General features: G+C 36.7%; 1 protein-coding gene across 1 annotated transcript in view; it reads right to left on the bottom strand.

The window, feature by feature from the left end:
* KPNA3 (karyopherin subunit alpha 3) overlaps positions 1-12,995 on the bottom strand; it is a 49,028-nt gene that overhangs the window by 26,658 nt on the left and 9,375 nt on the right. The window contains exons 2-7 of the mRNA XM_070732380.1: positions 7,483-7,527; positions 4,184-4,273; positions 3,130-3,159; positions 2,996-3,048; positions 2,808-2,903; positions 894-979 (exon numbers count right to left, since the gene is read on the bottom strand). Of these exons, the coding sequence (XP_070588481.1) occupies positions 894-979; positions 2,808-2,903; positions 2,996-3,048; positions 3,130-3,159; positions 4,184-4,273; positions 7,483-7,527 (400 nt within the window). The remainder of the gene's footprint in view (positions 1-893; positions 980-2,807; positions 2,904-2,995; positions 3,049-3,129; positions 3,160-4,183; positions 4,274-7,482; positions 7,528-12,995) is intronic.

Consider the following 12,995-nt stretch of genomic DNA (forward strand, 5'->3'; position numbering starts at 1 on the left):
CTAGCTCAAACATGTACTAGCTAGCTGTACTAGCTCAGCTCAATACTGAGCAAAGGATCTGAGTACTTATGACCATGTGATATTTCAGTTTTTCTTTTTTAATAAATTTGCAAACATATCTACATTTCTCTTTTTTTCTGTCAAGATGGAGTGCTGAGCGTACATTTATGAGAAATAAGATGAACTTTTTTGTTTTACCAAATGGCTGCGATGAAACAAAGAGTGAAAAATTTAAAGGGATCTGAATACTTTCTGATCCACTGTAAAGATATAGGCAAGTTTTTATAAATGATGGAGCTCTTTAACATAATGACGTTTGAAATTGTTTATTTATTTATTATTTTTATTCGATTTTTATGCCGCCCTTCTCCTTAGACTCAGGGCGGCTTACAACATGTTAGCAATAGCACTTTTTTAACAGAGCCAGCATATTGCCCCAACAATCTGGGTCCTCATTTTACCCATCTCGGAAGGATGGAAGGCTGAGCCAACCTTGAGCCGGTGATGAGATATGAACCGCTGACCTTCAGATCTACAGTCAGCTTCAGTGGCCTGCAGTACAGCACTCTACCTGCTGCGCCACCCCGGCTCATTTAAAAGAGGAAGCAGCATCCTGTTCTCCAAAGAAGTATTAATGATTGCATGGACCCAATAACTGGCATCTCCCAGGAGATTTTAACTAACCAGGAGAATATGGATCAAAAACATGCATGGTTCAATCCACAACTTCAGAACCAATAAACTCGTCCCAAATAACTTACATGCGGTATATAGTTTACATGGCATGCAAAGGATATAAAAAGTATGTGCCACACAAAGAGGAAATTATATATATGCTTATTTATATTGTTAAAAGGTACTTCATTTGAATATTAAATATTTAAAACACTTACTAGACTGTACAACAGCTTGTGTCTGTAAAGATGTGCCTGATGCTATGTTAGTCAAGGCCCAAGCAGCTTCAAACTGTAAGGAAGGACTGTTTATAAAAAGACAAAAATATAATATATTAGAAATGACATCTACAAAATGCAACAAACAGGCATTCAGTTATTATGAAAGTATTAATTTACTACTCTATCATTACATTTTAATATATGCATTCTTTATGTGTGCTATTATAATATCCCTGAACGTTGACCTTTTTTAAATGATAATTTCAGGAAATTATGAACTGCATAGTAATACACAAATGTTTATTTTGGCAGAATATCCTGGCATAACTTTTTATTTGACGGTTGCTTTTCCTCCCTGGAGTTTCTAATACAGTACTGTATACTAAAAACTGTTGCAGCTCTGTGGATACAATCTTAACTATTCAATAATAGGCTCAAAATTAGATGGCTTTTAGCACAGCTGTGCATAAATATGGAGTGCACAGACCATTTTGCGCACTTGTTATCGTCCATTTGTCACACAGGTGACATTTTCCTCTACATATCAAAGAAGTTCATCCTATCATCTCTAAAAGCAAGTTTTGTAACCCACTCTAGTGTATTAATAGAAAGATTTACATTTCAAAATGCTTTCTGTCCTGGGGTGGTGGGTAACCTTGAAAGCCATGAATATTTTTGGGGAAAGAACGAATCACATTGGGCATATTATTTATTTATTTATTTATTGGATTTATATGCTTCCCCCTCTCTGAGGACTCGGGGCAGCTGACAACATGTAAAAGAACAATGTGATACAAATACAAATACAATTACTATGAACCCACTAATTTAAACTAAAAACTCCATTATTAAAAATCAATCATACCTACTCAACAACCACATACATGTCATTCAATGTCCAGGGGGCTGGAGTCTAATGGCCCCAAGCCTGACGGCATAGGTGAGTCTTTAGACTCTCACGAAAGGCAAGAAGGGTGGGGACAGTACGAATCTCCAGGGGGAGCTGATTCCAGAGGACCAGGACCCCCAGAGAGAAGGCTCTTCCCCTAGGCCCCACCAAACGACATTGTCTAGTGGACAGGACATGGAGAAGGCCGACTCTGTGCGACCTAACCAGACGCTGGGATTCATATGGCAGCAGGCAGTCCCGCAAGTAGTCTGCTCCAATGCCATGTGGGGCTTTAGAATTGTGTCCAAAAACCAATTGGCAGCCAATGCAGTTAGGAAGGGCTTGGATTTTCCATTGTTTCCCCTCAATTTTTCATCCTTTTGGAGTGTGTTATTTTTGAAGCTAAATTAAACTTAATCTGTTTGCACTAAAGTTTTCATGTATTTAAAAATGAAGGTAACCTTGCTGCTTATTTGAGTCATTATGGTCACATGGGACTCCCAGACAATTCAATTCAATTTCAATTCAATTTATTAGATTTGTATGCCGCCCCTCTCCGAAGGGAACAACAACAACCAAAAGTCTATTAGGTTTTCATACAGATTTGGGATCTCAAGTTTATCAACCCTGTTTCATTTCATATAGGTAAAGTCAAGTGTACAATGCTGAAGTTGTTTTTCAAGCTAATCACTGTGGTCTACATTTAAGAGTATGAACCACACTTAAAGTGCTATTTAAGATGACCTGAGTAAATAAGTTGAATTCTCCAAGACTGAAAGTTGTAGAGAATTTGTAGAATGACTGTGTAATGTAACAAATAAGAACAACCATCATAATCTGTAAGTTTATTAATGTTAAGATGTGTTTAAAATAGTGAAATAATATTACTGAGACAGACATGTATTCAAAATAAAAATATATTAGGAAGAATAATGTTTTGGGGTTCCTAACTACAGCCCTTTTAAGAGAAAAAACGTTCAAGTGCTATTACAAACAAACATTCAGAAAAAAGCACTACTTACTTATCATCCCTTTCTAGACATTTAACCAATATTGGTAAAATTCCAGATTTTATTAAATCATCAATAGGAGGATTTCTATCACTTGATAATAATTTTCTGTAAAATTAAAACAAAGCAAATCAATAAAAATACAATATGAGGAAAAGATTAATAATGCTTTAAGTCTTTCAAATAAAATAGATATCTACCTTGCAGCTTGAACGGCACTCAGCTGGATAATAGGGTTATCACTAGTAGCATTCTACACCAACAAACAGATTTCAAAAAATTAGATCAAGTATTAAACAAATCCAGCTGAAAATAATAATTGTTATCAACTTACCTGTAATATAGTTTCTAGTGTAACATTTTGCTTTAAAAAGAGAAAGAAATTGTTTAGTGCCAACTTTCATTAGAATTCAGTACTGTATTCAAAATTCAGCCTGTGAATTTTAAACTAATGTTACCATTATAATCAAAACCACAGGATGAATGTTTCCATTTTCTTTATTAATCATATAAAAATGAAAGAAATAGAGATAAGAACTTCAATACAACATAAGTATTAATGGCAATTCATCAAGGCTCAGATAGAGGAAGTGTGGCTTGGCTTATCTTTCTCAATGACAACCACTATAAGTTTTATGTAGCCAATTGTTAGAATTCAGAGCCTCTAGCAAGTATCTTATCAACCTATTTCAATCTAAATTAACAAAATAATGTATCTCCCATATATTTTTTCTCTTTCCTTTATAGATTTTCAAAAAATGTTCCTTATTCTAGGGAGATTTCATCATCAGTGAGAGAAACTGGACTGAAGAGAATATTATTCATGATTGGCCAGCATGCTAAACAATGCTATCACAGTGGGAAAAATAGTCAAAATGGAACGAAATCTAGGAGTGGAAAAGAGATAGTCCTTGACTTACAATCACAATTGGTACTGAAATTTTGCTTGCTAAGAGATGTGATTTTTAAGCAAATTATCACACAACCAGAAACATTTTTGACCATTTTTACCATGGTCATTTAGGCAAACCATGTGGTCATTAAGTGAATCATAGTCATTAAGCAAATTTGATTTCCAGCATTGACTTTGTTTGTCAGAAGGTCACAAATTACAATTATGACCTTAAGACACTGCAACTATAAATATTAGCTGGTTGGCAAGCACTCATAATCATGTGAGTGTTGAGATATAATGCATGAAACATTACGAAGCACTGGACACCATGGAAAAGAGGCAGTGATTCATTTAATGGAATTAACTTGTTAATATAATTGTAAGATTGATTGGTTATATAATTGAAATAAACAAATGGAAATCCACTAAGACCATTTGAAAGAATAAAGGAAGGACAATTAGAAATAGTGTTTCCATTAATTAAATAACTTACTGCTTTGAAGTCAGCATCTACATCTGAATCTTCTAAACTTTCTTCTTGGGGCACATTTCTTTTTTTCAACAGATGTTCATCTCTTTTGTTCTAAATGAATGAATATTTTAATCCTTTTTAAGGTTTATTCTTCAAAGTAAATTTTAAATAAGCTTTACATGTATTAATTAGTCATGCAAAAGTTATTTAACTCATAAATCCTTTAAATACAAAGGATTATATATTTATATCTATGACTTGAAAAGTTACCTATATAAATAATGTGAAATATATAAATAAATATTGTGAATGGGTGCATTGATTATGTGCCATCAAAGTGATTTCAATTCTAAGCTACAATATACATTTCCTCCATGACAATCTGTTGCTTATGTTGTTCCTTGATGACTTTCAAAGGTGTACCCATTTCCATTGTAGCTTAGGCCAGGGGTCCCCAATATCTGGGATGTGGCCCACTAGTTTTGTTAGTTTTCTTGACTATCCACAATATTCTCAAGAGTCTTCTCTAAGACAAAAGTTCAAAAGTGTCAATACTCTTCCTATTTTGCATTTTCAATGTCCACCTTTCACTTTCATTGAATATATCATGGAATACCATTCCTTGTACTTTTCTGATTTTTATAAGTAGAGTACAGAACATAGTTATACCTATATACCTTTTCCAAAGCGTTCATGGCTGCTTTACCTAGTATTACAGTAGTTTGCAGCATATTTCTTGACAAATATTCTAGAGGAGAATTTATATTAGCAGATGCTTGAGATATTACCTTACGTGTATTTTCATACAAGCAGGCAGGAAGAATGTAGATAATCTGGGAGGTTTCTGAATTTAATACAATTTAGCTCTGAGTTTAGAGACGAGAACTTAAAAGATTGTGTTACATTAATGTAAAAACCATAATTGAAAAAATAACAATCCCTAAATTAATGTAACCAAAACTAATTCAGCACATATTGGATGAAATGAACTATAGATCATAAAGCACATGTGTTCTGTTTCAGTCCACACGCATCTGGAAAAGCCATCACATGTGTGTAAAAAGTAAAACAACAGATTTTTCATTTGGGGTCACTATAAAAGTTAATGACAGAAAGTGAAGATTCGCACTCTTGTGTAAAAGTTCATAGTACTGAAAGTTATCAGAAATAAGGTTTTTATTTACTCCACTATTTTGTCCCTTGCTGACAAACTAAAGTACCCAAAGGTTTGTCTTTATCATCAGATTTGCTAATAAAGGGTCCTCATATGCTGATGATATAAATTCAGTTAAAACAAGGTCTTTTTAGACATTCCTAAAAAGTAATGAAATTATTATTATAGATTTAAATCAATTTAAAAATAGGAGCATTTATAAGCTACGTTTGCATTTATTGTAGAGTTATGCAAACAATTGTACTTCAAGACTAAATAGTTCCATTAAATAGTTTTGAGTTTCACTAGAACTATTTCAACACTATTTTACCTTTACTACAAGTATTCTAATCTTGAAATAGCCCAACAGATCTTACAGGACTGTTCTGAGATCAAAATCATTCTAATTAGGGTTAGAATGGTTTTAGTGAAGCTATAAACACCCGTTTGTGTCTGAACAGTTTGTATTCTGAATATTTTGTTCTTCTATTTAATTCTAAACATATTTTAACACACTTTATATATTTAATATATCGAGTATAAGCAACAGCTGCTACTTAAAACAACGCTTGGCTACTTTGTGTGTTTTTCACTATTTCTGTATTAAACAGAATACATTATTTAGAAATAAGTATCTGTGAGTTCAGTACTTCTAAGTGCATTTATATGGAATTGCACACTTCAAAATAAAAAACCCCAAGTAGTAGTAAATAACGGCAAGAAAATAATCCTTGAAAATATTTAGTGGGGACTGTACGTATGCGCAATTAAACCAACTGCTAGTTTAATATTTTGTATAATTCTCTAATATCAAATTTTGACAATGCATACAAAATTTTAAGAGTTCCACGTTCTTTCCTCTGTTTGATCTTGGCGCCACAAAGGAGATGAAGATGCACAAAGACAACTGCTTTTCTTCTTCCCAATCTGGTGTTATGAATGAGATACCGGTAAGTAGCACAAGTGTAGCTGCTCCAAACACATCTTATTAACCATTTTCTTAACTAACTTGTGTTCCTTTTCTTTCTAATGATTGTTAGTACAGACCAACTGGCAAATCTGTTGAATCAATTTTCCTATTCTTCTTCAGCATTTTTTTCTTTTTTGCCTTTTACTTATTTAAGGAAAGGAGCCCTTCCCCTCCACCCTAGTGCTTCTACCAAAACCATCAACTGTTTAAAACGGGGAGGGGGGGGAAATGTGCCACTGGCATAGAAGGAGAACTATTGTACAAAATAAAATTCATGAGTTGTTTTGCTGGGTTAATCCAGGCACAAAGGTTTTCTGAGGACTTCTAAGATGAATCTGAAGAACAATGAAATTTCAACTGAGAACGACCAACCCTGTTGTCTCCACTAAACTGTTTTATATTGGGAAGCAAGGCCATTCTAGGCCTAAGCTTTTCTGATTCTATTAGTTACAGCTTCAACATATAGATGGTTGCTGTCTTATAGTTCTGCTCCCTTCTTAACTTATTTTGTGCTCACACAAATGTTATCAGGTGATCATATTATTCATATTCTAACTCAACGTTTTCTACTCCTGACATTAAATTATTTATTTTAACAAAATGTTTTTACCCACACTTCATCTATGCCATCAGGTCAGGTTAACAGTTCAAATTTTATTCAGAAAATGATTGTTTTCAGAAAAATAATGTGTTTCAAACCAGAGCTTTGAAAACTATTAGTAATATGCAATACGGGAACCTAATTTTTGCAGTTTCCTAGCAAAAATGGTGATGATATAAAGAGAAAAAATGAAAAAAGCAAACACCACGAGTGACCAAAATGATGATTGATTGGTATTGTAAGAAGCAACACTATCATTTAAAGGGTTAATAAATGCTGCAGTTAAATGTACAAATAGTGACTCCTCAAGAAACTGTAATTAAAACCCACAGAAAATAAACTATTTTTGAGACACTATTGCTGTTCTCAGCATCACTAGGGGGAAAAATGAAGATATTTCTTTACCCTATTTCTCCAGTAACCTCAAATAATCAGCTAAGACTCTATCAATATTAAGAGCCATGTAAACAATTTTAGCTAAGTGGAAAATAATTCATGATTCGAAAAAACAATACTATCTGTGAAACGCTTCTACAAGATGATGATGATGATTTAACATGAAAATACACCCAATATAGAATTTATTAAATACTTACTTTTCTAAGTTCAATTGTCACTTCATTTCTATGTCTTCGCATGGTCTATAAAAGAAAAATAAAGTCACTAATATGAGATACAGAAAATAATGCACTTGTATGTTTGCTATATTTGTAAACCACACGATGGAAGCCTGTTTGATGTAGTGGTTAAGGCATCGGGCTAGAAAATGTGAGGCTGTGAGTTATAGTCCTGCTTTGGCACAAAGCCTGCTTGAGTGACCTTGGGACAATCCTTCTCTCTTAACCTGAGAATGTATGCAAGAACAAATCACTTCAAAGAAATCTTGCCAAGCAGAGAGTCTCTGAGAATTGGGCACAATTGCATGGGGGGAGGGGGGAGTGTAGTCCAGATCTGACGCATCCTGAAGACTCAGTGCAAGATACATAGTGGAATGGACTCCCTCGCCTGACTTACAGAAAACAAAAACCTTATAATACCTAATGAGCTAAAAAATAAACCAATACACTAATATACTACTGATATAGGGAACTGAAGGCTGGTTCTACTGGATGAGAAGAGGCAGACGCTGAACGATTGCAGGAAGAACGATTGCAGGAACTGGGTATGTCTAGTTTAATGAAAAGGACTAGGGGAGACATGATAGCAGTATTCTCAGGGGTTGCCATAAAGAGGGAGTCAAACTATTATCCAAAGCATCTAGGAAAGAACAAGAAGCAATGGGTGGAAACTGATCAAGGAGAGAAGCAACTTAGAACTAAGGAGACATTTCCTGACAGAACAATTAATCTGTGGAACAACTTGCCTCCAAAGTTGTGAACGCTCCAACAGTGGAAGTTTTAAAGAAGATGTTGGATAAACATTTGTCTGTAGTAGTGTAGGGTTTCCTGCCTAAGCAGGGGGTTGGGTCCCTTCCCACTCTGCTGTTATTGTTGTTATTATATCAACTATGGTGTTCACTTAATGACTCCTCACAAAAGATAAAAATTAGTTAAATCACGATGCTTTACGACTGTCACGAGCATACTAACTGCCAATCCCAATTAAGAGTACTACCTGTACTTATATTTATTTTAATCCAAAAGCTTTCAACCACATATTTTAGATTCCACCTCCCTTTCTATTGCTATGCTTTTTCCTTGAAATACACTATAGTTATTGTATTCCTCTCATAATAATAATTCTACCAGATCTCCTTGTATCTGTTAAAACAGTATATAGGTTTTTTTAAAGACATCTTGTACTCTGTGCAATATTATACACCATGAAAACCATTACTTTTTTTTTAATCAATATTTTTTTTAATTTTTCATTGGGGAGATTTAATAGACTTCATACAGCTACTCTCATTTTCTTCTACAGTATAAAAGATTTATCTGAAGTTCTTCAAGGTTTTTGTCTCCAGTCCCATAGATTTAATAAACTACTGACAGTAAGTGCTTAGGAACACACACTGAACACATATTATGCAGGAGTTCTTTAAATAAGCCACATCTTTTTCATGTTTGCTGCTATTTTAATGAATCACATGAATTCTGTGGTTCCTTTAAAACATGAGCTTTGTTCATATTCCTGAACATTCTAATGCACTTTGGAATGCACAATCACTTTGAAACATGCATACACAAATTTTAATTTACCATATTTTTCGGAGTATAAAATGCACCGGATTATAGAACACATCTTAATTTGGGGGGAAGAAAACAAGGGGAAAAGAATTCTGCCTCTGCCTACCAGCATCAGGATCAGCAGCATCCTCACTTCCACTCGGGATTTTGATAATGAGCAGCACAGATATTTTTCTCTGTTTAAAACAAACCCTATCACCCTAAACACATTTAATTGCAGTGACTGGGATGGGGAGGGGTATGATTTTCATGGGGGTAGAAGATGGACTTGGCACCGAAGGTTCCATTCTTGAAATGCCCTCAGGTTCCCACCTATAGCATTGAAAGCCTGGCTTTCTTGCAGCAAGGCGCGATGCAGCACTTCAATTCTCCTCGATGCTGCCATCTCATAAACATAATATTGGCCTTTCATTGGAGCCAGATTCTGCAAGCAGCCCAGGGAAGCACGGAGGTCAGGACTCGGTTGGTGAATTGGGTACTGCGCAAGGGGGTAAGACAAGGCGCTGCCACCCAAAAACACTGTTGCTGCAATCTCTGCTGCCTGGAACCGCCCGAAAACGTGATATTCCTTTTTTGCCTCTACACGCTCCATTTTTGGATTCAGGAAGAAAAGCGTTTTCCATAGCATGGAAGGGGGATGGGGAATTGATTGATCATTTGAAGGAGAGGGGGAAGATGTACGCTCTTAACTTTGCAGGTGCTATGGTTGGTGTTGGAGGAGTAGAGGCAGAGGAACTGGGCGTGCTGATGCTCTGGCCCTCTGCCCTCCCTCACACCCTCAGATTGCCCCTACAACTTTGTCTCCCTGGAATGGCTACTGCAATGGCTGGATGCATCAATGTCCCCCAAAGCAGTGGAGATCTCCAGGCAGCGGAGATTGCTGGGGCAGAAAGCATTTTCAGGTGGAAGGAGGAAAGCATTTTTGGGTGGCAGTGCTGTGATCCCCTCCCCGAATCCAAAAACAGGTTATGCCATATGTGGCCAGCAGGAGCCACTCACCCCCTAATAATAATAACAACAACAACAGTAACAACACAACAGAGTTGGAAGTGACCCAACCCCCTGCTTAGGCAGGAAACCCCACACTACTTCAGACAGATAGTTTTCCAACATCTTCTTTAAAACTTCCAGTGTTGGAGCATTCATAACTTCTGGAGGCAAGCTGTTCCACTGATTAATTGTTCTGTCAGGAAATTTCTCCTTAGTTCTAAGTTGCTTCTTTCCTTGTTCAGCTTCCACCCATTGCTTCTTGTTCTATCCTCAGGTGCTTTGGAGAATAGGTTGATTTCTTCTTCTTTGTGACAACCCCTGAGATACTGGAAGATTGCTATCGTGTTTCCCCTGATCCTTTTCTTCATCAAACTAGCCATGCTCAGTTCCTGCAACCGTTCTTCATGTTTTAGCCTCCAGTCCCCTAATCATCTTTGTTGCTCTTCTCTGCACTTTTTCTAGAGTCTCAACATCCTTTTTGCATTGTGGCGACCAAAACTGAATGCAGTATTCCAAGTATGGCCTTACCACGGCCTTATAAAGTGGTACTAACACTTCACGCGATCTTGTTTCTATCCCTCTGTTAACGCAGCCTAGAACTGCGTTGGCTTTTTTGGCAACTGCTGCACACTGCTGGCTCATATTTAAATGGTTGTGCACTAGGACACCAAGATCCCTCTCATAGTTACTACTGTTGAGCAATATACCACATATTCTGTACCTGTGCATTTTGTTTTTCTTGCGTAAATGTAGAATTTTTCACAATTGAATTTTATTTTGTTAGATAGAGCCCAATGTTCAAGTCTGGCAAGATCCTTCTGTATCTTCAGCCTGTCTTCTGGAGTGTTGGCTATTCCTGCCAGTTTGGTGTCATCTGTAAATTTCATGAGTTCCCTATCTATCCTCTCATCCAAGACATTGATGAAGAGGTTGAAGTGTACTCGTGTACTCTACTGCATACTTCCCTCCATCTAGACGCAATTCCACTGAGCACTACACGTTGCGTGCGGATGGTCAGCCAGTTTCAAATCCATCTAGTAGGTGCTGCCCATCCCACATTGTTCAACTTTATTTAGTAGTAGGCTATGGTCTACTTTGTCAAAAGCCTTACTGAGGTCCAAGTAAACTATATCGACAGAATTCCCCTGGTCCACTAATTTTGTCACTTTGTCAAAGAATGCTATAAAATTAGTCAGGCATGATCTGTTTTTGACAAACCCATGTTGGCTTTTGGTTATTACTTTGTTTCTAGGTGTTTGTTGATTTGTTGCTTGATTATCTTTTCCAAAATCTTCCCTGGTATTGAGGTCAGGCTAATAGGCCTGTAGCTTCCTGGATCTGTTTTTTTTTTCTTTCTTGAAGATGGGAACTATATCAGCTCTTTTCCAGTCCTGTAACAGTTTCCCAGTGCTCCAGGATCTTTGAAAGGTATAGTTCAGTGGTTCTGATATCTCATCTGCCAGTTCTTTCAGAACCTTTGGGTGCAATCCATCTGGTCCTGGTGATTTGAATTTGTTTAGGATAGACAGGTGTTCCTTTACCATTTTCTTCCCTATTTTAACTTGTGTTTGTAATACGTTGTTTGTGATGCTGTTTTTGATAGGTTGGACTGTATAAAGACAGATGCAAAAAATGTGTTGAGTAGCTCTGCTTTATCCCTGTTGCTTGTCATCTTGACCGCTGCTTTGAGGAGGTTGCATGAAAGACAGAGTTTTCAGGTGGCAGCACCTGCCGCACCTGCTGTTTTTGGAATCGAGAATGGGATCTGCTGCCTGAAACGCAAGAATCATGAAGGAGTTTTGATTCCCCTCCCTGATTCCAAAATGGCATGTGCAGCAGGCACTGCCTCTTTGCTCCACAATACTTGAGTTGCAGGCACCAGTTTTGGAATTGGGGAGGGGATCATGGGGCTGCCACCTGAAAATTATTTCCTGCACAATCCACATGTTTCAGGTGGCAGATCCCCTCCGCGATTCAAAAAAATGGCGCATGCAACAAGCGCTGCCACCTGACAACACTTTCCCCTCCAATTCTTGCATTTCAGTGGCAGACCTTGCCAGGAGAAAAAGAAGGCGAGTTTGCGGAGAAAGAGGAAAGTGCGTGGCTCTACGATGTGCATCGGGGAACTGGGAAGGAAAGTATTTTCAGGCAGCAGCATGTGCTGGAACATACTACAGAGGACTTGTTTTGACAATAATTCCTTTAATGATCACTTTTATAAATGTTGTAATTTGTAAACAATCTGCAATGAATTTCCCAATGTCACTTTTTATGCATTTATTTTTTGATATAGATTGTTAACTACTGTGAGAACTTTTTAATTCCAATTTCATTTTTCCCCACTCTACCCTAAAAAAGGTCACCATTTTGTGATAATTGGACAAGCTCTGCTTTTCTTGAGTTGTCCAGAAATTTTTCGAAGGCAAAAGGTCTTGTGGATTTCTTTGCACGGAGGCCACCATTCAAACAAAACAAAAACTGCTGCTCATAGCCATGAGTGAGTAGTATATTACAATCATAATCTTCTTTTAACGATTCCATAATCCCTTGTAGGGTGGAATCTAGGCAACTGACTGGAGCAGCTGAGTGTTTAATGGACAGATGCCTTTCCTGTCGCCAATGTGGAGTTTTATTCAGCAGAAATATTCTCATTATACTCAGTGAGATAAATATCTGTCTCTACCTAAGATGGGACACAAGGTCTCCTGATTGTGAGGCGAGAGCTCCATTTCTAGGCCACCGCACCTGAATAGTATATTGCAATATTCCTATAGAGCAGCTAACCAAATTTTTACTTTGATCTTGAATTATTCACAAATGGTGTAAAATTAATTTTATGAAAAAGTGTATAGTTCTTGTAAAATGTTACAATATTTATTGCATTACTACTTGTATAGTCTTAAAGTCCTCTCTGAATCAACTAGTCAAGTTCT

The sequence above is a fragment of the Erythrolamprus reginae genome, chromosome 1 (assembly GCF_031021105.1).
Source record: "Erythrolamprus reginae isolate rEryReg1 chromosome 1, rEryReg1.hap1, whole genome shotgun sequence".
NCBI classification, from domain to species: Eukaryota; Metazoa; Chordata; class Lepidosauria; order Squamata; family Dipsadidae; genus Erythrolamprus; species Erythrolamprus reginae.